Here is a 19,477-nt window from a genome sequence, read left to right as displayed (position 1 = left end):
AGGGAAGTCAGACCAGACCACGTGGAGGGGTGCCGTACATAAAACCCTTTATTTGTTAGACTGGGGTCGCTTGGGTCCGTGTGCCGTCTTACTGGGATTCGCTCTCAGTCCTCACACGGGTGTGGTGCGAACAGGCGGCCGTTCCAGGCCTCCGCGTGTGTGTGCCCCATCCCCCTCTCAGGGCTGGGGTCCAGCTGGCGCACCCGGGCCTGTCCGAGCTGCACGGTGACCGCTGACGGGCAGTTGTAAACGCGCTAGGGACGGCTCCGGACAGCGGGTCGACAAAGGACACTCTCAGGGACCAAGTGTCCGGTCGATGCCGTTGAGGACACGAGGGGCAGGCCGTGAGGGCCGTCTGGATGCCACGTGTCACCGCCCCCCGCCCCCAGAGCGCTGCCGCTCCTCGCGTCCTTCCGGGGCTCCCCGCTGGGGTCTGCACCGGCTTCTCCCTTCCTCCGGTTATGTTTTAGGAGCTTCTAGAACCTGACTTCTCCCCGCCGCCTCCCATCACGGCTCCTTGGCAGGCTGAGGTGTCACAGATGCCAGGGGTCCCCTGAGCTCCGACAGCACCGGGGAGGCCAGGATCGCCTGGAGGCCCGGGCTCGCCGTGGGCCCCATCTCGGCCGTCTTTGCTGACGCCAGGCACACCCTGCGGTCCTGAAGACGCAGCAGGAAGGGGAGTGTGGACCTAAGCCTAGAACAGCCACTGAGCCTCCCGCCCCTCGCCCTTCTGTGTGGGGCTTGAGACTGCGGGGGGCAGGGGGGAGAACGAGGGCAGGCAGAGGACGAGGCGGGGAGGAGGTGGGGCCCCGGGCCTGTCCCCAGCACCCTGTCCCCAGCGCCCCGCAGGGCTCCCGGGGAGCCGAGGGAGGAGAACTGAGCCGGGATGGGGTGCTGGTGAGCGGGGACAGGTGGCGGTCGGCATGGCCTGCGCAGGGGCTCTGTGGGGCCCCCACCCTGGGGATGGGCCCCCTGGGCAGGTGGAGCAGGGTAGGGCAGATGGGGGTGGGGGGCGTGGAGCAGGGGTGCGGCCTCAAGGGCCAACAGAGGAGAGGCCTTCTGGGCGCTCAGGGAGGACTGGAACGTGGTCTCCGCCCGGCCCACAGTGTAGGGACGCATGGAAGGCTGCGCGAGGGGACTCAGGTGTCCTGTGAGGCTGGCCCGGGCTGCACCACGGGGCTAGGGGGCTCCTCATTGGACACTAAACACTCAGGATACACGTGGGCCAACTCGGAGGGAATTCTGGAACGTAACCGACCGAGACGCCAGCCTGCTCTCACCGAGCGGAAACTAACCAACTCTACGTGACGAGACCCTCCCGGACCCAGTATCGCTCGGCTCGGACGGGTGGGTCCGACGGTTCCTGACTGTTCCCGACCATCTGAGATGGCTTCGCCCAGAGAAAGACGTTGTGACACATGTTCCCCACCCAGATGCAGCCCGGGGTCAAGTCCCAACGCCCTGGGAAAGCTGCCGGTGACGGCACCTACCTTGCAGCCCCTGGTCCCCAGCCGGCCCGTCCAGACCCGCACCGGCCGCACCTTTGTCTCCTCTGTCTCCTGGAGCCCCTGTTGGAAAGCACCGGACATGTGAGGACCCGGCTGGCGTTCGAGGAGGGACCCGCCAGCGTGTCACCCGCCTTGTGACGGGCAGGGCTCTGCCTGGTGAGTGTTCTCCTGAAGCGAAAACAGAAGCAGCACGGCCCCCGGAAGTGAGGGCGACAGAGGCCCGTCCGGAATGGTGTTCGTAACAGGCCCAAAGGCCTTGAGACCCCTGCTTGGAGCAACCTGCTCGGCCTTCTGCTGGATGACAGCAAGGCCTCGCGCCCAGAGCCGGCGCCGGAGACGCTCAGAGCCCGCAGCCGTCCCGCGGCCGCGCCAAGCCGGGTGACCGTGACCTTGGGGCCGGACCGACACCGCATCTGCGAAGACGTGTTTGTCTCCAGGGCGCAAACTGTTCAGCCTTGGAGTTTCTCGAATATAAGGGTAGTGGCCGCGCTCATTCTGGAAGAGCCGGACTTGCAGTAAACTTTGTCTCACCGATGAAGAGAAGAAATCGCAGAGTTAAGTTTCTCTCAGGAACGGTTTTCTTATGCTGTTTCTTAGAAACAGAACTCCTGGATCAGTAAGCCGGCGCAGACCGGAATGCCGAGCTCTAAGTCCAGAACTGGGGCCAGGAGGCCCGGTGGCGGGAGGCGGGTGGGACACGGTGCACACTCGGACAGGAGTGCGTGTTAAAGGCCGTTTTGGAAAAGCCCAGTGTCCATGAGTTCCCAGTCGTGTCACCCATGAGGCCCAGTCCATGGGCCTGAGCGTCCCATGGCTGCGGCTCGGCGGGGACCTGGACGGACCCTGTCAGCAGCAGGGCCCAGCCGTGAGGCCATCTGGTGTCTACATTGTACTTCCCAATGCGTAAGAGGGAGTTTTGTGTGATTGTTGCCTTTTGCAACAGAAGCATTCGCCTGCGTCAGTTTTTCAGGGCGGGTGCGGTTAGGCGTGAGCGGGCTCCGGCTTGTTCGTCCCTCACGTGTTTGTCTGCCCCCCCCCCCCCCCGCTGTTCTGATGGTGTCCGTGGGGCCCGCGGCACGAAGTAGGGGTTAACCGGGCCGCACAGAGGTCGGCGCGGCCCACTCACCTCTGGGCCCCGGGTCTCCCAGCTCTCCGGTGGGACCACGGTATCCAGGGGGCCCTCGGGCACCGGGGTGGCCGATGGAGCCCGGGGGTCCTGGGGGACCTGGGGGCCCAGCTGGACCAGGCCGGCCTGCGGATCCGGGCACTAAAGGCTTCCTCAGGTGGGCGGCTAACTGTGCGATTTGCTCTTTTGGAAAAGCAAAGATGCAAGTGCTTACTCGAGGAGGATTAGCAAAGGCCGTCCGCGGAGGTGGAAAAGATCGAGGCGCCCCTAACTCTCTTCGGGGCGCGGCCCTGATACCGCTCCATTTCTCCCGCGTGCCCAGGAGGAGGTGCTCACTTTGGGGGAGCTCCTTACAAATCCTGTGGCACAAAGTGGCCAAGCGCTGGCCGCTTCGTCCATGAAGGCTGGAAGGCGCAGGTCTCCATCCCTGCTGACAGTGTCCCAGACATCTAGACCCACCCCCCGTGCCCCCACCCATGCTGAAGCCTGGGGGAGGGAGCCCCCGCCGGGTGCAGATGGAGACGAGCCGCCCCCCAGGTAGGGGAGAGGTGGAGGAGGCCAGGGTGCGCAGGGGTGGAGGGCACTCACCAGCGAGCATCCCTCCACACAGCTCCCGGATGTGCTGTTCGCTGGCTTCTCGCCCCTGAAATTCACGCTGTCAGTGCGGCAGCAGACTGGGGGCAGCCGGCTCCTTAGACGCGGCCCCCCCGCCCCACATCAGTCTCGGAAAAGTGACCGAGGCCGGCGACCACCACCCTCAACAGAGGGAGAGACGTACCGGGACTCCGGGCTTCCCGGTGATGCCAGGCACGCCTTGTACTCCCGGGAAGCCCACGGGGCCGGGTGGGCCTGGGAGGCCCTCGATGCCACTGGTGCCGTTGGGACCCTGGATGCCCTTTGGGCCCAGCTCCCCTCGACTGCCCGACTAGAGGGAAACAGGACAAGGCAGGTCGGAGTACACGGCCGCCAGCAGCTGCTGCCCCCACCCCTGCAGGCCGGCCCGGCGTCTCCTTTGGACTTTGTTGCTGGAACAGCGGGCGGCCACTTACCTCTCCTTTGGGTCCGACCGCACCACCGGGACCCTGCAAGAGAGCGGTTGTCGCGCTGTTAGCCGCCCGGCATTCACTTCCAAAGGGCAGGGCTAGTGCCGGGGAGTGGGGGCAGGTGCGGAACCGCCAAGAAACCACCCTCGGGGCTGCCTCAGGACAGGAAGCGGCGACCTCCTTTCACCCTCCGGAGTAGGTCTTCTCTCACTGGGATTGTGTTCTACGCACGGACGTTTTGTGACTTATTTTCCTAACGAGTGTTTTCAGTGGCCGCTCGGCACGTCTCGTTACACGTTTACTTTGTTCCCTGCCTTCATCGTCAACTCGCGCTAGTAACGATGTCTGAACCTCTCGGTGCCGACAGTCCCCTTCTCCAGCCTCGTCCTCTGGAAGCTTCCCAGCTGCACGTGCCTAGGGCCGTGGTCCCCGCCTGAGGGGCTCCCAGCAGGCAGGCGCGGCTGCCCCCTCAGGTTGACAGGGCCGGGGGCGGGGCCGGGGGCGGGGCCGGGCCGGTCAGAGTTGTCCAGGAATTCGGCAGAAGGACCCGTGCGTGCGCGCGCACGTGCAGCCGAGCTTGTCCTGGCTACAGCCATGGCGCCCGCAGCCTCAGCGTCCCTGGGGCTCCCCACGCTGCCCGGAGCTGCAGGCTGGACCCCCACCCCGCAAATGGGACTGATTTATTCTCAGCTGTTGACAAAAGCGAGGCCGATTTAATCCCACTCACCAGCTCTCCTTTGTCCCCAGGAAAGCCATCGGAACCTGCAACGCCCTGAAACCACATGCCCCAAGGTCAGAGAGTGGCTTTCCAAGCTCGGGCGCCGGTCCCCAAGCCCGAGGCCCAGGGTGGGGATGCCGGCTGACTGCACAGACCAGCAGGACACACGGACCCTCTCTGGCCAAGCAGCACCTCAGGGGGCTGTGGCTTACTCCAGGACCTCAACCAGTACGAAGAGGGCCAGGAGCCCCGGAAGTCACAGGCCCGGCCCCTGAGCCTTTCCTGAGAGAGTGCGCCTTCTACAGACAGGCCTGGGGCCCAGACTCCACTCCCCCCTTACAAGGCCCCATTCCCAGAAGGTCAGCGGGAACACACCCTCGCTGTGAACTGGGGCTGGGTGTCCAGAGCGGTCCCCTCTGCTCAGAGGGCATGAGGGAGAGCAGGTAATGAAGGAGGGAGGGAAAAAGAAGAAGGGACCTGACCCCTGGGTGCCCACTCACCTGGTCTCCCTTAGGGCCGGCGGCTCCCCCCGGGCCCTGGCACAGAGAAGGTCAGTGTTAGAGGGAGCTCGGGGATCCCTGAGGCAGCCCCCTCCAAGCTGCAGAGCACAGCGGGACTGGGAAACAGGCCCTCCCCGGGCAAGTTCCCTGTCCATGGCAGTGTTCTACACATGCCCGTCTCTGGAATCTTCCTGAAAAACTGTCTTGGGGGCCCCGGAGCATCACGCCCACAGTGCCGTGACGGTCACAGGCCTCCTCAAATCTGGCATCGCTCCCAGTACCGTGGGCCGTGCGCGGGTCATTGCCTGCATGGAACTGCTGGGTCACAGCGCCCAGAGCTCGTGTTCGTCACCTTCCCAGAGGACCCTGAGACAAGGGACAGGTCTGGAGGAACTGCCAGGATTGCCCACAAAACATGGAAATAAAAATTGTCCACTTGCTCCAACAGCAGCAGAGTGAGAACTTGCCCAAGGCACAGAGATGTGGCCGCCCCGACGACAATGGAGGCCGAGAGCAGCAAGGGGCGGGGAGATTCAGGCAAAGCCGGTGGACACAGCCCCCGGGGAGGCCCAGGCCCGGTTGGTGAGCCCCTGATGCCTGGGATTTCCTGCCTGGAGGCTAATGAAGGGCCCCCGGTCCGGCCACAGGCCCGTGGTTTCCGTGCCCCTGGCCCCTGCCTCCCCCTGCAGCTCCTCGGCCTCCCAACTGCGGTGAAGTCCGGCAGCCAGCCGGCCATCGTGGGACCCTGAGCACGCATTTGAGGAGGGCTCCGGGCTGCCCTGACCGTCCCCAGATGACAGGGACCCTACAGCGAACGTCCCGACGGGCACAGGGCCCCCGGGACGGTCAGAAGCAGTGAGGCCTAACGGTGCCTAGAGCCGGGGCTTCGCTTATCTAAAGTGCATCAAGCAATCCTCGAAAACCCAAAACATGAAACCCTGGGCCTCCCCTGGGCTCCGCGGGGCCCGCCAGCAGCGGGCAGGTCCACTGCGTGAGTCCTCGGGATGGAGAATGGGGGCGGGGACCCCCCAACAGAGAACGGCCACTCACCCGGTCACCCGTGCCACCTCGAAGGCCCTGGGGGCCTGGCAGGCCAGGGTCTCCCATGCTGCCCTTCTGGCCCTACAGACAAGGACCCAGCCTGTCAGCACCCACAGGGGAGCCTGGCGGGGACTCCGCCCCCCGCCCAGCAGGCCTCCCTGGGCTCACTGGGCATAAGGGCCTGGCCCCAAACCTCACCCACCTGGAAGCCTTGGATACCCGGGGCTCCAGGAGGGCCTTGTGAGCCCAGAGCCCCCTGAAAGAGAAAAGGAAGGAATGAGTCCCACTCTGCTTGCCCTGGGGACACTGGGCATCAGGCCCAGGGGCTGCGGACAGACGTGGGAGCCCTGGTGGGGGGGGCAGTTGGGGTTGTAGAGCTCGGCCTTCCCCTCAGCTGCCACGCCTCAGTCTTGGGACCCAGGTACCCACAACCAGGGCTGTGGGGCCGGTGTCCTCATGATCTTTCTGTCCGTCTATGGAGGGGATGGGAGGTGAGGGCAGCATCTCGTGGAGCCCGAGGCCAGGCTGCTGACCTCGGCCAGGTGTGGCGACTTAGTCCCTCGGCACAGAGGTCTCCAGCACGGACCAGCTGGGCTTGGCCCTCACCATCTTTCAGCTTTCACGGGGTCAGCCCACGGGTGCACCCAAAAGGCCTCCCAGCCTGCACAGAAACCCGGTCACGTGGCGATGCCTCCGCGCCCTTCCCCGGGGCCACCCTGTGTCCCCTCACTCACCGCCGAGCCCCTGTGGCCAGCTTCCCCACGCTCCCCAGGCACGCCAACGTCTCCCTGCACAAGGAGAAGGGGAGCGCCGGTGTCCACGGAATCCGTGGACTTGGGGGGTGGGGTAGGGGTGGGGAAGGTGGGAAGACTTACTGGGATGCCAGGCTCTCCTGAGGGGCCAGCCTCTCCCAGCTCTCCAGCTCGGCCCTGCACAGGATGGGAGAGCCCTGAGTGCTCACACGGCCCCTCCCTCCCAGCCGGTGCTGCCCCCGCCCACCCAGCAGGACAAAGAAGCCACATACCAGTTCTCCCTTCTCGCCCTTGGACCCCGCTCGTCCCGGGAGGCCCTGCACGAGTCAGAGGTCAGGGCTGCCGAACCCGCAGCAGAGCACCCCAAAGAGGGCAGGTCCTCCTGCACAAGCCCCCGCTTGGAGACCCAGGGGAGAGGACCCCCATCCCAGGAACACTGAAGGAAGCCCGTGCTCTCACCGGCAGCCCACTGGGACCCTTCTCTCCTGGGGCACCACTGCGACCAGACTCTCCCTGCAGGAGATCGGGGACCAGCTGCTGAGGCCCAGGAAGCTGGACTCCCGCAGATCCCCCGCCCTGCAGGCCACCGGCCGGACACCAACCTTCTCACCGTCGAGTCCCGGCACACCATCCCGGCCGTCCTTCCCTGGCACACCCTGGGGACGGGGGACGGGATGAAGCCTGCTGTGCCCCTCGTTCCCCCTCCTCCCCAGTCCCCGCACTGTATCAGCAGACCCCAGGCTGCCCCGCCCCCCATGGTGACCTGGGCAGCCCTCAGACTGCAGCCGAGGGCCGCTGGTGCATGGGAAGGGGCCAAGGACAGTGTGAAGGGCCCCACATACTGCCTCCCATGTCCCTGCAAGGACACTCCCCCATGGCCTGGGTCACAGGTGACGGAAGAGGCTTGGGAGCCAGGAGGAGAGCACAGGGCCTCCCTCATGTGCCCTCCCTTCGTCCTGCTTTCCCAGAGAAGGAGGCCGGAGGAGCCTCCGGGGGGCTTGTCCTCACAGGCTGGGGTCAGAAGGGGACGGGAGGGGGTTCAGGCCTGGGCTGAGCACCCTAGAACCCTCAGAACCCTCCTGGCTCCAGGTCAGGACGGCATGGGGCACGCAAGACCCTCCACCTGCCCCCCTGTGCCACGAAGATGCCAGGGGTGCCCCGTCGTCGAAGGAGAGGGATTCTCCAGGGGATGGGGTGGGGACAGTCGGGGCAGCAACGCCGTGCTCCGCGCAGGGACCCAGCCTCCGCCCAGCGCCGGGGTGGCTGTGGGTACTCACCGGCTCTCCACCTGGGCCTGCTACCCCAGGGACGCCTTTGGGACCAGGCCTGCCCTAAAAGACACACAATTGGCTACATTTTGGGGGGAGCGTGAGAAAGCTCCTCCCGGGTGCTGCCCCTCAATCCCAGGCAGGCTCGCATCAGGGACAGTGGACTCCGGGGGCCTGCGTGCTCAGGGCTGGGGGACAGCCCCGTTGGCCCGTCCCAACACCAGGGGAAGGACTTATGGATCCAGGACCCAGCTTCACATCCCGTGTTCATGTCAGCCGCCAGACACGAGCTCATTAGAGCCCCCTGGAGAACTGCTCGGGACCCCGCAGGCCAGGCCGAGCTGTTATCCAGTGATGCACTGCCCCCAGGAAAGGGCAGGCCCCCCACCCTGGCACGTGTCATCTGGGTGTCCTCCCCCACCCCCCCAGATCAGGTTCTTTGGAGGAAGGACCCAGAGAAACTAGATTCTCTTACTTACAAGGTCACCCTTGGGACCACGGAAACCCTCAGGACCCCTCTCGCCTCTGTCACCCTGAAACGACAGGGGGTGAGGAGGGTGGGGGGTGGGGGAACAGAAAGCTAACAACTCGAGCAGGTTGGAGAGCCGTGCTGCGGGGAGACTGACCAGGCCGGGCCCCAGAAGTGGTCAGAAGAGCAGGACTGATGTCACCGAGGACCACAGGGGCCAGAGGGGCCAACCGTGTCCTGTGCGTGTCCAGACAGAAGGATACCAGCTCTTCAGGGAAACTCAACCCACCCCAGGTGTGCCCACTGCCACCTGCTCAGGTGTGCCCAGGGCTATGGGCCCATGAGAGGACTCAGTCCTGGGAAGGGCCGGCCCAGCGCAGCCCCGTGGGACTGGGGGAGGCACTGGAGTGCGGAGGAGAAGGAGGAGAGGGACGGAGAGCCTTGGCTGCTCTCCACCCCAGATGCACACATACCACTCTCCCCGGGGCTCCTGGGATCCCTGGAGGCCCTCGGAATCCAATGGGACCCTGTGAGAGAGAGCGGGGTATCTGGGCCTCTTGTCGGAAGCCTGGCCAGCGTCCCTCCAAGGACCTGGCTCCATCCAGAAATGTCTCGGCTCCAGCAGCCCCAACCAGACAGTCCCCAGCAGGCCCCTCCTCACTGGCCACCCAGAGGCCCAACCCTCTTCACCCCCATCTTCCAGGGCCTCCCCCTCAGCCCCTCCCCTCCTGAAGGTGGCCTCCCACAACAGCCTGGGCTGATCTGAGATGGCCAGACTTACCCGATCCCCTGGGGGTCCGGCCGGCCCTGGCAGGCCCCGAAGTCCCCGAGGTCCCTGTGGGAGAGAGCTGGGAAGGCAGGGCTTGGGCCAGCAGCCTCTGCCCCCACCCCAAGATTGCATACCCCCTGGGCGCCACTGAGGGCCCTACAGTCTTCCCTAGGAGCACCTGACTTCAGGCCAGGCCCTGGAGGGGGTGGGCAAGGGGGAAGAGGAGGGGTCCACAGTTGAAGAGGGGGTGCGGGGCCACAGGCCCTGGAAGGGGTACAGGGGAGGGGGATGGGGCCACAGGCCCAGGGGTGGGGGCCTGGGATTTGCAGCCTGACAGACGCAGGACCCGAGCTGATTCCCTGCACGGGCACCGGGTGGACCGTCCCCTGCAGCCCTAGGCAGTCCAAGGAGCTCCAATCCCACCTCCTCATCTCTGTCCAGTCCCTCCCCATCCTCACCTGCTGCCCCACAGTGCCTGGGATGCCTGCAGGTCCAGGGGGGCCAGCATCGCCCTGCAGTGGAGATAAAGGGGTATGAGCGGGGTCAGCCCACTGCCCACCCCCAAGCCCACGCTGTGGAGGCCATCACCCCACTCACAGCCTCCTGAGGCTCCTGACCCTCCGCCAGAGAGGCCCCCAGGCTTTCCCAGACGCCCCTGCCCTGCTGGCGTGGGCCCTTCTGCTGCCCATAGTGGCCTCACTGGCTAGAGATGCAGCCAGCCTCCCTGGAGCCTGTGGGTGACGACAAACACACCCTCCACGGGAGCAGCCACAGGGGCAGGGCGGGAGCCTCCAGGAGACGCTTCTCCATCCACCTGGGGGAGGGGGCGCCTGAGCTCAGGGAACCATGTGAGACCCAGCAGGCGAGGGTGTGTCCGGGGACCCTGGCCCAGCTCACCTGGCTCTGACCAGCCGGGCCCCACACAGGCCTTGTGCATGGTGCACCCCAGATGCAGCCAGCGCTCCCTCCCTCACCCCCACCACCCATGGGGCCCGGTCCGGACCCCAGCCCCGGCCGAGCACCCTTCCCTCCAGCCACCACCCCCCAGGACCCTCATTCACCTTCTCGCCGTCCTTGCCGACCTCTCCTTGCTCCCCTTTGTAGCCGGTGGGCCCCTGAAAGTCAGCGGTGGGCGGCAAGTCACAGCCCACCCCCAGCGGCCCTGAACAGGGCCTGCACGGCCGCCAGCCCAGGTGGGCAAACTGAGGCCTGGTCAAGAGGGGCAGGGCTTCCCAGTCCTGGTGGCCATGCCAGTGCCCACCAGTTACCACTGTGGAACGGGGGGTGCGGACAGAGCGAGGCCCCCAGGCTGGGCCGGAAGTCAGCCCTCCTTTCCTTCTGGAAGAACTGGCAGACTTTCTGGACCCTTGTGTCCCCCCAAGTCCCCTAGGGATCTCGAGGCCCACATTGGACCAGGCTGCCTCCTCCTGTGGGGCGTGGAAGGGGCTCAGTCACCCTGCGGCCGCTGCTCACCTTGAACCCCGGCATTCCTGGGGGGCCAGGGGGGCCGGGAGGGCAGATGGCTGGGCACTGTTGGAAGACAGAGCAGTCAGAGCCCTGGTCCAGACAGCCCTGGACCTGACCGAGTTCAGCTCCCAGGGGACCTCAGAGGGTTTGTTCCACGAAGCAAAGGGGACCACAGGCCACACCAGGGCCTCCTGGGACCCCAGACAGGGTCTCATGCAGTGTGGGTGCAGGGTGCAGGGAGGCCAGCCCGGAGCCGGCCCTTGGTGGCCTGGCCCCTCGCGGCCTCCTGCTCAGAGCCGCCCCCCCTTTCTCAGCGGATATCTGGTTACAGTGGCAACCGGCTTCACAAAGTGGCCTGAGTCCTGTGCTCCCTGCGGGCAATTTCAGGCCGGGCTTCTCCTCTGTGCACAGGTGTCCTGCAGGCGCAGATGGGATGTCCACACCCAGGGGCATGGTGAAGCCCCGGGACGGCACGGGGTTTTCTAGATCATTCCACAGCTAATCCGGCACAGACCCGGTGCCGTCCATCTCTGCCCTTGCTGCTCCTGCCGGGCCCTTCCCCGGATTCTGGACAATCTCTCTCTGGGACACCAGCTGGTCGAGCACTCTGGACCCTAGGTGGGGCAGCTTCCTTCAGGAGCACAAGACCTCTGCACGCCAGCCAGACGCTGACCCGTCCACCAACAGCCACGTGCCGTGAAGGACCCAGGGCCACCCCGGACGTGCTTCTCTGCTTCCAGGAGTGACACACCTCCAAGACGGAGAAAAAAGGGAGTCCCAGACACTAGCCCAGAGCCTTCTGTGCTGGGGACACCCTGTGTCCGTGCCAGCCGGGGTGGCAGACAGTGGCCACGTGTGGCTGGGCACTCCGGATGTGGCTGCACCACAGAGGCCCAGGCCCATTTACAATCCCTTCTCTCTCAACCCGGATTCGGATTCGTGCGGCCAGGGTGCAGGGAGGCTGTGCCCAGAGCTGGTGCCGCCCACAAAGGCCGCACCCCCGCCCTCCAGTGGGTGGGGAACAGGCCACTCTCCGCATGGGTCCCCAAGGCAGTGGGGTGGGGCACCCCAGCCCCCTTCACAGATGTCTGCGAACGCCTACCTGAAGGTCGGTGGCGCCTTCAGGGAGGACCCCCGGGTGACCCTGGAACACAAAGACAGATGACTTTGAAGCTGCCCCCACCAGCCCCTACAGGCCTGCCAGGGGGCTCAGGCCCTGCCTCTCCCACAGTGGCCGGTGCTGGGCACTAACAAGGACAGATACCAGCTGCCTTTGGGGCGGAATGGTCACCAGGCCCGAGTCCTGCCCATCCCCATGTCAGCTGACCCAGCCGCCACCACAGCCCTGGGCTTCACACACATCCAGGAAGTGGACAGGAGTTACAGGGCATGGATTTGGGGCTGAGGGCCCCGGAGTGGGCAGGAGAGTCAAGCCCACTGTGCCTGGCACTTCCCCCAAGAGGCTCTGGGGCCCCTGCCCCATACTTACGGGGGGTCCAGGAGGTCCTGGGGGGCCAGGGAGGCCGGGTAGTCCAGAGGGTCCCTGGTGGGGGGGTATGACGTCAGGTGGAGCAGGACCAGCCCCTGCCTGAGGGGAGGTAACCAGCTACTTCCAGAGAGAAGCTTCCCTCCCCTGTGCCCTTACGGGGACGCCCCCACTCTGCCAGCCTCCCCCCACCCTGGCCTGGTGCTGGTGTCCACGGTGCGTCCCGAGGCCCAGTCTCTCCTTGTCCCTGAAGGTCAATCAGGGCTTCTATCAGGCCACAGAGAAAGGAAAAGGGGGGGAGAGGAAGAGGGAGAAGGAGGGGGAGGGGAGGGAAGGAGAAAGGGGGGCGAAGCCCTTGGTAGTTGACAGGCAGGGCCCCTGCTCTGAGCAATGGGACAAGGTCAAGGGCAGACACTCACCGGGGGGCCCCGGAGACCCATTCCACCTGGGACACCACTCTCTCCTGCTTCTCCCTGGGGCGGGGGGGAAGGGAGAGACACGGGGGTCTGCACCCGCAGAGCTCTGAGGACACCACACAGTGCTGGTCTGCCCCCTCGGAAGGGACAGGAACCCCAGGCAGTCCGTCAGGCAGCTGCCCCTAAGGAGGACCGCCCCAGCCCCGGTTTGGGACCTGGCAGCCAGCTTAGCCCTGTGTACTGTGGGCTTGCTGGGGGGTGGGGTGCGAGGGTGGTCAGTACTCACCGGGGGTCCGGGGAGGCCTTTGCCCTGCAATGCCAAGCACTGAGTCAGAACTCTCGGGGACTGGACGGCTTTGCCTGCCGACCCACCCCTCCCCCGAGACAGGTGGGGCGCAGGGAGCAAGCTCTCAGGGGATGACCCTCCCTGGGGGAGAGAGAGGGCATGGCCCAGGGACAAGAGAGCTGGACACTGCCTCCCAGGGCTCCCGGAGGGCCCCCCTCACCCTGGTCAGTCCTGCTGCAGGGGAAGCGATACTTACCCCCAGCCCGGGAGGCCCCGGGGGTCCCAGACTTCCCTGTAGAAGGAAACCAGGGTGTCAGGAGCAGGCTGGGCCCAGGCTCCCAGGTCTCCGAGAGCATAGCTGTTCCCCTCCCCGACTCTGAAGGGGGGTCTCCATTTTACAGAAGACTGAGGCCCAGGGGGAACCCCGGCGCCCCAGGGGCCCAGGACACGTCTTTTGTCAACAATCCTGCTGAGAAAAGTCCAGACTGCTGGAAGTGGACACAGAAAGCAGCACAGATAGGCCAGGCCAACAAGAAGGCCCACCCCAGGGCTCCCGGACCCCCCACTGGAGGGCCCCACGCCTGGTTCTGGTTACCGAGGAAGCCCGGGGACCCTGGAGAGCCCGTGCCTCCTGCTCCTCTGCGTCCAGAAGACACGGTCCTGGCAGTGGGGACCACCTCCCTCCCCATGTCCCTGCCCCCCCCGGGGCTCCCTTCAGAAAGTCTGCAGCTGACCCCCCACCACCCCTCTTCCCAGGAAGTAGCGGCCTGGAAGGCTGGGTCATCCCCCCTCCCCGACCCAGTATGAACCTGAGGACAACCGTGACCCGAGGCCAGTGTGGGGCTTGGTGGGCTGGCTCCTCACCACCCTGTGCGCACTTCTACACCCTTTGCCTCCCTGCAGACACGGGGCCCAGCGGCACCGCCAACCGGGGCTTCCCCCACCCCCTCAAGCGGAACCCACACTCTCGGAGCAGCACTGACCCGCTCTCCAGGCGCGCCCTTGGGTCCGGGTGGTCCGTCCTGGCCTGTCAGGCCCTGCAGAGAGAGGCAGAGGGAGGGCTCGAGGGGCCACACGGGGAAGTCAGGCCCCACAGAGGGCACTTTCCGAACTAAAATGGGTCCAGAGGCTGACAAGGGCCTAGCGTGCGTCCCCTTGGGCTTCGGCCCACCCGCCGTCCACCTGGAGGGCGAGCAACTGGGGGGCCCACTTGTCTGGGAGCCCCTGCTCCGGTCCCTACAAAGCCCAGCCTGGGGCTCCGAGGGGGAGGGGCGTCTGCTCCCAGACAAGCAGGAGCAGGTAGCACTTTCCCCTCCGTCGTGGTGCGGCTGGGTCTCCGCCAGCCGTTACCGCCAGCGCTGAAGGGTCTGGGCTGAAGGCCAGCGGAGCCCTGCTGGGGGACCTCCGGAGACCCTCGGGGACAGAGCAGGCACAGCTGGAGGACAGCAATTAAACTCAGCCCCCGGATCAAACCCCTCCAGGTCCAGGCCCGGGGCGTGGGTAGCGCAGAAGGGGGCTCTCGGGAGGGGAGCGGGTGGGGGAGGGGCAGGCACACTCACGTCCACGCCAGGCAGTCCCGGCAGCCCAGCCTCTCCCGGCTTCCCCGGCTTCCCTGGGGCCCCTTTCGGTCCCTGGAGGAAGGGGGCGGGGTGGGGGGGCGAGCAGAGGCGTGAGAGCCGGTCCCGCCCAGAGCCGTGGCCTTCACCAATGAGAGAAGCGCCTTCCAGCTGGGGCCCCGCCCAGCAGCTAGAGATTGGCTCCCGTCCCCCAGAGTCCCGCCCCGCCCGCTCTCCTGCGACCCCTTCGCGGGCCCCGGCCCGCGGCCCTCCCCAGCTGCCCCCACTCCCCCCATCACACCTGTAGCACATTCACCAGGATGCTCTGTTGGCCAGCTGCTTTGGCCGCCCCAGCGAAGGGCCAGTGGGTCCCTCTGTGGGACCGCCAGTGTGCCCTGGGACCCTCAGCTCCCAAGCCTGAACAGCTCTGGGGAAGCTCGCTGTGGGACCTGGCCTGCCTGGCCAAGGACAGCTTCCAAGCCGGTCCAAGCCGGACCCTCTATCCAGAGACCCGCCGAATCCCACACACCCCCTCCCACCTGCTTCCTGGCCAGGCCCCTGCTCTGAGCCCTAGGAGCACCCCCCCACCCCCGCGGCAGGTAACCGGGCCAGGGGTGGCGGAAGGGATATCAATGACCCCTCTGTTCTAGGTCCACCCCTCCCCTCACCGGAGCTGGACACTCACCAGGGACCCAGGCAGACCGGGAGGCCCAACTTCTCCCTGCAGAAGGGAAGACACCCGCATGTGAGCAGTGTCTCCTGATAACCTGGGCCTAGGAGGCCCCCGGAGATGACACGGGAGCACCCCCACCTCATGCACATCTGGGGGGCACTTCCCCTCTGGGGTCAGGCTAGAGGTGGGGTCTGGGGAGGCAGAGATGGACCCTGGGGACGCCACCCCTACAGGGCCCACAGACCTTTGAGCAGGGTTCTGAGGGCAGAGGGAATGGGTCCCGCAGCCCCCCACCAGCACCCACCAGTCTGAGAAGCTTCGGAAGGTGGGCTGTGGGCACTGAGAGGCCTCCTGCTCCTGCCTGATGCAGGGCAGCAGTCCCCCAAGACTCTCAGAGGCCCAAGGCGGCCCCCCAGCCCCCTCCCACCCACGACCAGCTGACACTCTGTAACGTTTTTAAGGGGAGCCCTCCCCGGAAGGAAAGACTCAACTTGACTCCCATCAGCCTGGGAGTCCTACGGGGTCCGGGGCCCAGCCCCAGTGGGAAGGGTGTGGGGGCCAGCCATGAGTGTCCCAGCCCTCCCTGCCTCCACCCTGCAGGGCTATCACTGAGCACCCTATGGGTCTGGGTCCACCAGGGTGGGGGTGGGTAGGAGACTCGGGGCCATCCAGGGCCTGGGGGACTCAGAGAGGCTGAGGACCAGTCCGGGGAGGTGCTCATTACAGGTGAGGAGAGGCCTGGAGCGGGCCCCTACCTTTCATGGAGGTGGCTGGATTGGGGGTTCAGCGCAGATAGTCCTGGGACACCCACGGAGGGCAGAGCCAGCTCCCAAGCCCAGCCCCCTCCAGAGCTGGCTCCGGCCCCTAGCAGCCTCCAAGACCCCCCCAGAGGGACAGGCCCTGCACCTCCACTGCCGTGGCCCCTCTGGGGACCCAGAGACACACACCTCAACACCCACAGTTCCAGTGCAAAGACTACGGGCAGCGCCCCTCCCTCCTCTGGGGACACAATCCTGGTGGGGCGAACCCTGAGCAGGAACCACCCACACCCCTTCCCCACTTCGTCCCAGCCCTGGGAAGTGGGGCTTGGTTTTGTCCCCATCAGGTCTGGGGGCTCAGGGAAGTTGGGACCGGACTAGAACCCCACCGAACCCTCCTGGCCCCTCCCTCTCCCAACTCACATCAATGCCATCTTTGCCTGGCTTTCCAGGTGGCCCTTGGGGGCCAGGGGGTCCTTGAGGTCCCACTTTCTGAAATGGAGAAATGTTATGCAGCTGTGCCCTCCCCCATCTCCCGTGGTGCAGGTCCCACCGGCCGGCCTCGGGTCAGCCCAACAGAGTGTCCCCTCTTCCTGGGTCAGGAGCAGCACTGGGGCCTGGCTCCAGGGGCCCCCCTGACCCAGGCCTGCCTTGGAGACCCCCCCCCAAAGCCTCGGCCGGCAGGATCTGTGGCCTTCATCTTCAGGCCAGGAGGGGCTGGCCACTGCCCCACGGGAGCCTCAGGGAACAAAGGCGACATTGTGCCTCTCTGGTGGCGGTGGCCGACCCGGCCAGGCGAGGACAGGGCACCGTCCTGGGTTGTTCCTGAGGTGTCTCGGTGTCCATGGGGGCGAGGGCGGCCATGGGCTTCAGGGCTGCGCCAGGTCTCCAAGGGTCCTCGAGTTCCAGGCTCACTCGCTGGCCCAGGGTGGTCCCGGGGCAGGACCGCTCCATGCCCCATCTCAGAGCCCCAGCCTCCCCCCTCCGGGGCCGCCGATCTCCAGTGCGAGCCTGGCGCGCCTCTCCAGCCCATGCTCACCTGTGCCTCGCTCCCGGTGGCGGCCAGGAGCTGGCCGAGCAGGAGCAGGACCAGCGTGGCGGCTCCGGCCATGGCTGCACTCGCGCTCTGAGCGGCGCCGGCGGTGGCGGCAGGGGCTCGGAGCGGCGGGCGGGGCGGGCGGCGGGCGGGTCGCCAGTTCCCGCCCCGCCGGCCAGGCACAGGCCCCCCATTCAGCAGGGCCCACCTGGGGCTTCGGCACCGCCCCACACCTCCCCGCCGCGCCGGCTAGGGGAAAGAAAGAAACCCAGTGGCATTTTTTTGGCTGGCTTCTGAGTTAAATTTATCCCCAGGACTGATGAGTTACACACATATACCTTTTAGCGAAAAAGAAAGACGCTCTTTTCTCCGCCTGCTCCTCCGCCGGGGTATGGAGAGGGCAACAATCCCACATTGAAGGGCTCCTTTGGAGAAGGGGCAGCTTCAGCCCTAGAAACAGAGTGACCTCCGCAGGGTCCTGAGTGGGATAGAGGCTGCCCGAGACCCAGGAAGACCCCCAGAGAGGGGGAGCATCCCTGTGCTGGGGGCCAGACCAGGCCCACTACAGCTCTCGTCCTGGTATCCCATCCTGCCGTGGGCAGAAGCCTCAGGCCAGGCTTGCGAGGCTGGGAACACCTCCTATTCCCAGCGTCCTTACCCCAAAGATTAACTATCCGGAGTGCTCCAATCATGGCATCCATCATGGCAAAGGTCAGACTCTTACCCTCTTACCCGCCCTCCCCACCACGAGAGAGAGCCAATTGGATGGTAGCAGCACCGGGACCACGGGGCCTGAGCAAAGCTGCTAATGGACGCGACCTCCGAGGCTGGTGTGGCTGTTCCTGTTTCTCACAGTCTCGGGCAGCTCAGGGTCGCTGGGTTTAGGCAAACTCTGCTTCACCCTGGGAAGGCACAGGAGCAGCAGGGTGGGGGGCGGCACCGGGGGCCAGGAGCCTCCATGCCCACCCCAGGGGACTCCCACAAATCCAGGTCACCTACAGGCCCACCGGACTGGCAGTATCTCAGCCCTGCCCACAGCCGAGTATCGGAATATTTAGAATTCCCTGGGAAATGCTACTTTGGGATTTATAGCACACTGCATGAACGTTGCTTTTCTCTCTTTCTTTCACTAGTCAAGTGCATTAGCGAGAGGAGGGGAAAGAATGAGGTACAGTTTCTGATCTGTACCTGGACAGCTGAGAGGCTCACAGTGCGGGCCCGTCTATGGAGGAACTCCATTTCTGTGGGTGGGAACTTGGGACTTCTGTGGTGCGTGGGTTCCCAAGGGACCCGCGGGTGGACAAGGAAAGGGATAGAGCGGGGAGGCAAACGGACTCGGTCAAGAACCTCAGCTCACCGCTGGGGCGGACTGGCTGCTCAGCTCACATTGTGTGTGTTGGGGGGGAGTTGAGAATTCTATCAAGGAAGGCAAGAGAAGCTCGAAAGCTCTCGCCCTCCAGCAGAGTTCAGGTCATTCTAGGACATCTTCAGACACCCCAGCCCTTCCATCCCACCCACAAGCCCACAGCCTGGGGAGCAAAACTTCTTCCCCACCAATTCCCCCCTCAGTCCTTCCTCCCTGGCCCACCTCCCCGCCTTCCTGGATCAGACTCAGAGAAAGTCCAGCTGGGTCAAGGGAGAGAGCTGGTGCCTGAAGTCTGGCTCCAGCCTCACCCCAAACCGGTCCCTGGCTACACCCAGCCCCTCTCTCTGGGGAGCTGCCCCTGCCTGGAAGCTGAGCCCCAGTGGGCTCGACTGGGTCATGACCTCACACCTGGCACCCCCAGGCAGAACCAAAGCATCACCCCTCTGTTTCAGGCCATCACTCCTGGTGAAGTTTGGGGGGCGGGCGGGCCAGAGTGCCTGCCAGTCTCTAGGTCCCACTGCTGGGCACAGGCACCCCCCCCCCCCCCCCCCCCCCGCCAGGGTTGTTCCAATGGGATTTTCCTCCCACTCTGGGTTCAAGCTTCTCCAGGGAACCTGTGCTCCGCAATTGTCTAGATTGAGAATTCTCGCCACTAGGGGCTCGGTGGGCGGGGGCTGCTGAGGACTCAGTGTTGGATGACCCCCTCATCTTCGTGACGTCGTCACCCCTCTGTGGTAGAAATTCTATCCCTGAGCCAAATTGAGTTCAGGCACCAGGGGACCATCCCCTCCCACAGACCGGAGGGGGCAGGGGAGAGCCAGCAGCACAGGACACAGCCCGCCCCAGCTCCAGTACCGGGGAACATTAACTCAGGGGCTGGCCCTCCCCCAAAATAACTGCCAGCCTGCCCACCTCTCCCACCAGGATAGGAGCTAACGGTCCACGCTCTTGAACGGAGCCCAAATCACAGCCGGTGACTGAGAGCAGACTGGGCCCCTCCCCCTCCAGAAGGGCTGAGACCCAGTCGCTTCCGTGGTCCAAAGGCCAGTGTGCAGCCCTCTGCAGGGCTCTCACCCTGTTGGTGCTGATAGGAGAAATTCCAGTGTCAGGAGGGGGACCCCGGCCCAGGGGGACAAAGCCCAGAGCGCACTGGTCCTTGAGGACAGGGAGGTGCACTCCGCCCCTGCCAGTCGGAGGGGTCAAGGGGGTCCTGGTGTGGTAGGTAGGGCTGCCAGGGTA

At 65.6% G+C, this 19,477-nt stretch overlaps 1 protein-coding gene across 1 annotated transcript; it reads right to left on the bottom strand.

Moving 5' to 3' along the window:
- Positions 1–30: 30 nt before the first annotated feature.
- COL9A3 (collagen type IX alpha 3 chain) lies at positions 31–17,528 on the bottom strand. The gene is made up of 33 exons (XM_047744130.1): positions 17,211–17,528; positions 16,876–17,121; positions 16,260–16,328; positions 15,091–15,126; positions 14,409–14,480; positions 13,833–13,886; positions 13,106–13,141; positions 12,850–12,873; positions 12,567–12,620; positions 12,151–12,204; positions 11,764–11,805; positions 10,668–10,724; positions 10,256–10,309; positions 9,653–9,706; positions 9,207–9,260; positions 8,899–8,952; positions 8,436–8,489; positions 7,966–8,019; positions 7,291–7,344; positions 7,148–7,201; positions 6,961–7,005; positions 6,812–6,865; positions 6,671–6,724; positions 6,139–6,192; positions 5,946–6,017; positions 4,896–4,931; positions 4,405–4,449; positions 3,684–3,716; positions 3,413–3,559; positions 3,223–3,277; positions 2,635–2,817; positions 1,491–1,568; positions 31–657 (listed from the first exon to the last, which is right to left on the bottom strand). The coding sequence occupies exons 2-33, from the start codon at positions 16,945–16,947 to the stop codon at positions 467–469; spliced, it is 2,049 nt and encodes a 682-aa protein (XP_047600086.1). The 5' UTR covers positions 16,948–17,121; positions 17,211–17,528; the 3' UTR covers positions 31–466.
- Between the last annotated feature and the right edge of the window lie 1,949 nt (positions 17,529–19,477).

This window comes from Lutra lutra, chromosome 9, assembly GCF_902655055.1.
Source record: "Lutra lutra chromosome 9, mLutLut1.2, whole genome shotgun sequence".
In the NCBI taxonomy this organism is placed as follows: Eukaryota; Metazoa; Chordata; class Mammalia; order Carnivora; family Mustelidae; genus Lutra; species Lutra lutra.
Note: the sequence above shows the minus strand (reverse complement) of the source record. Positions and strands in the feature narration are given on the sequence as shown.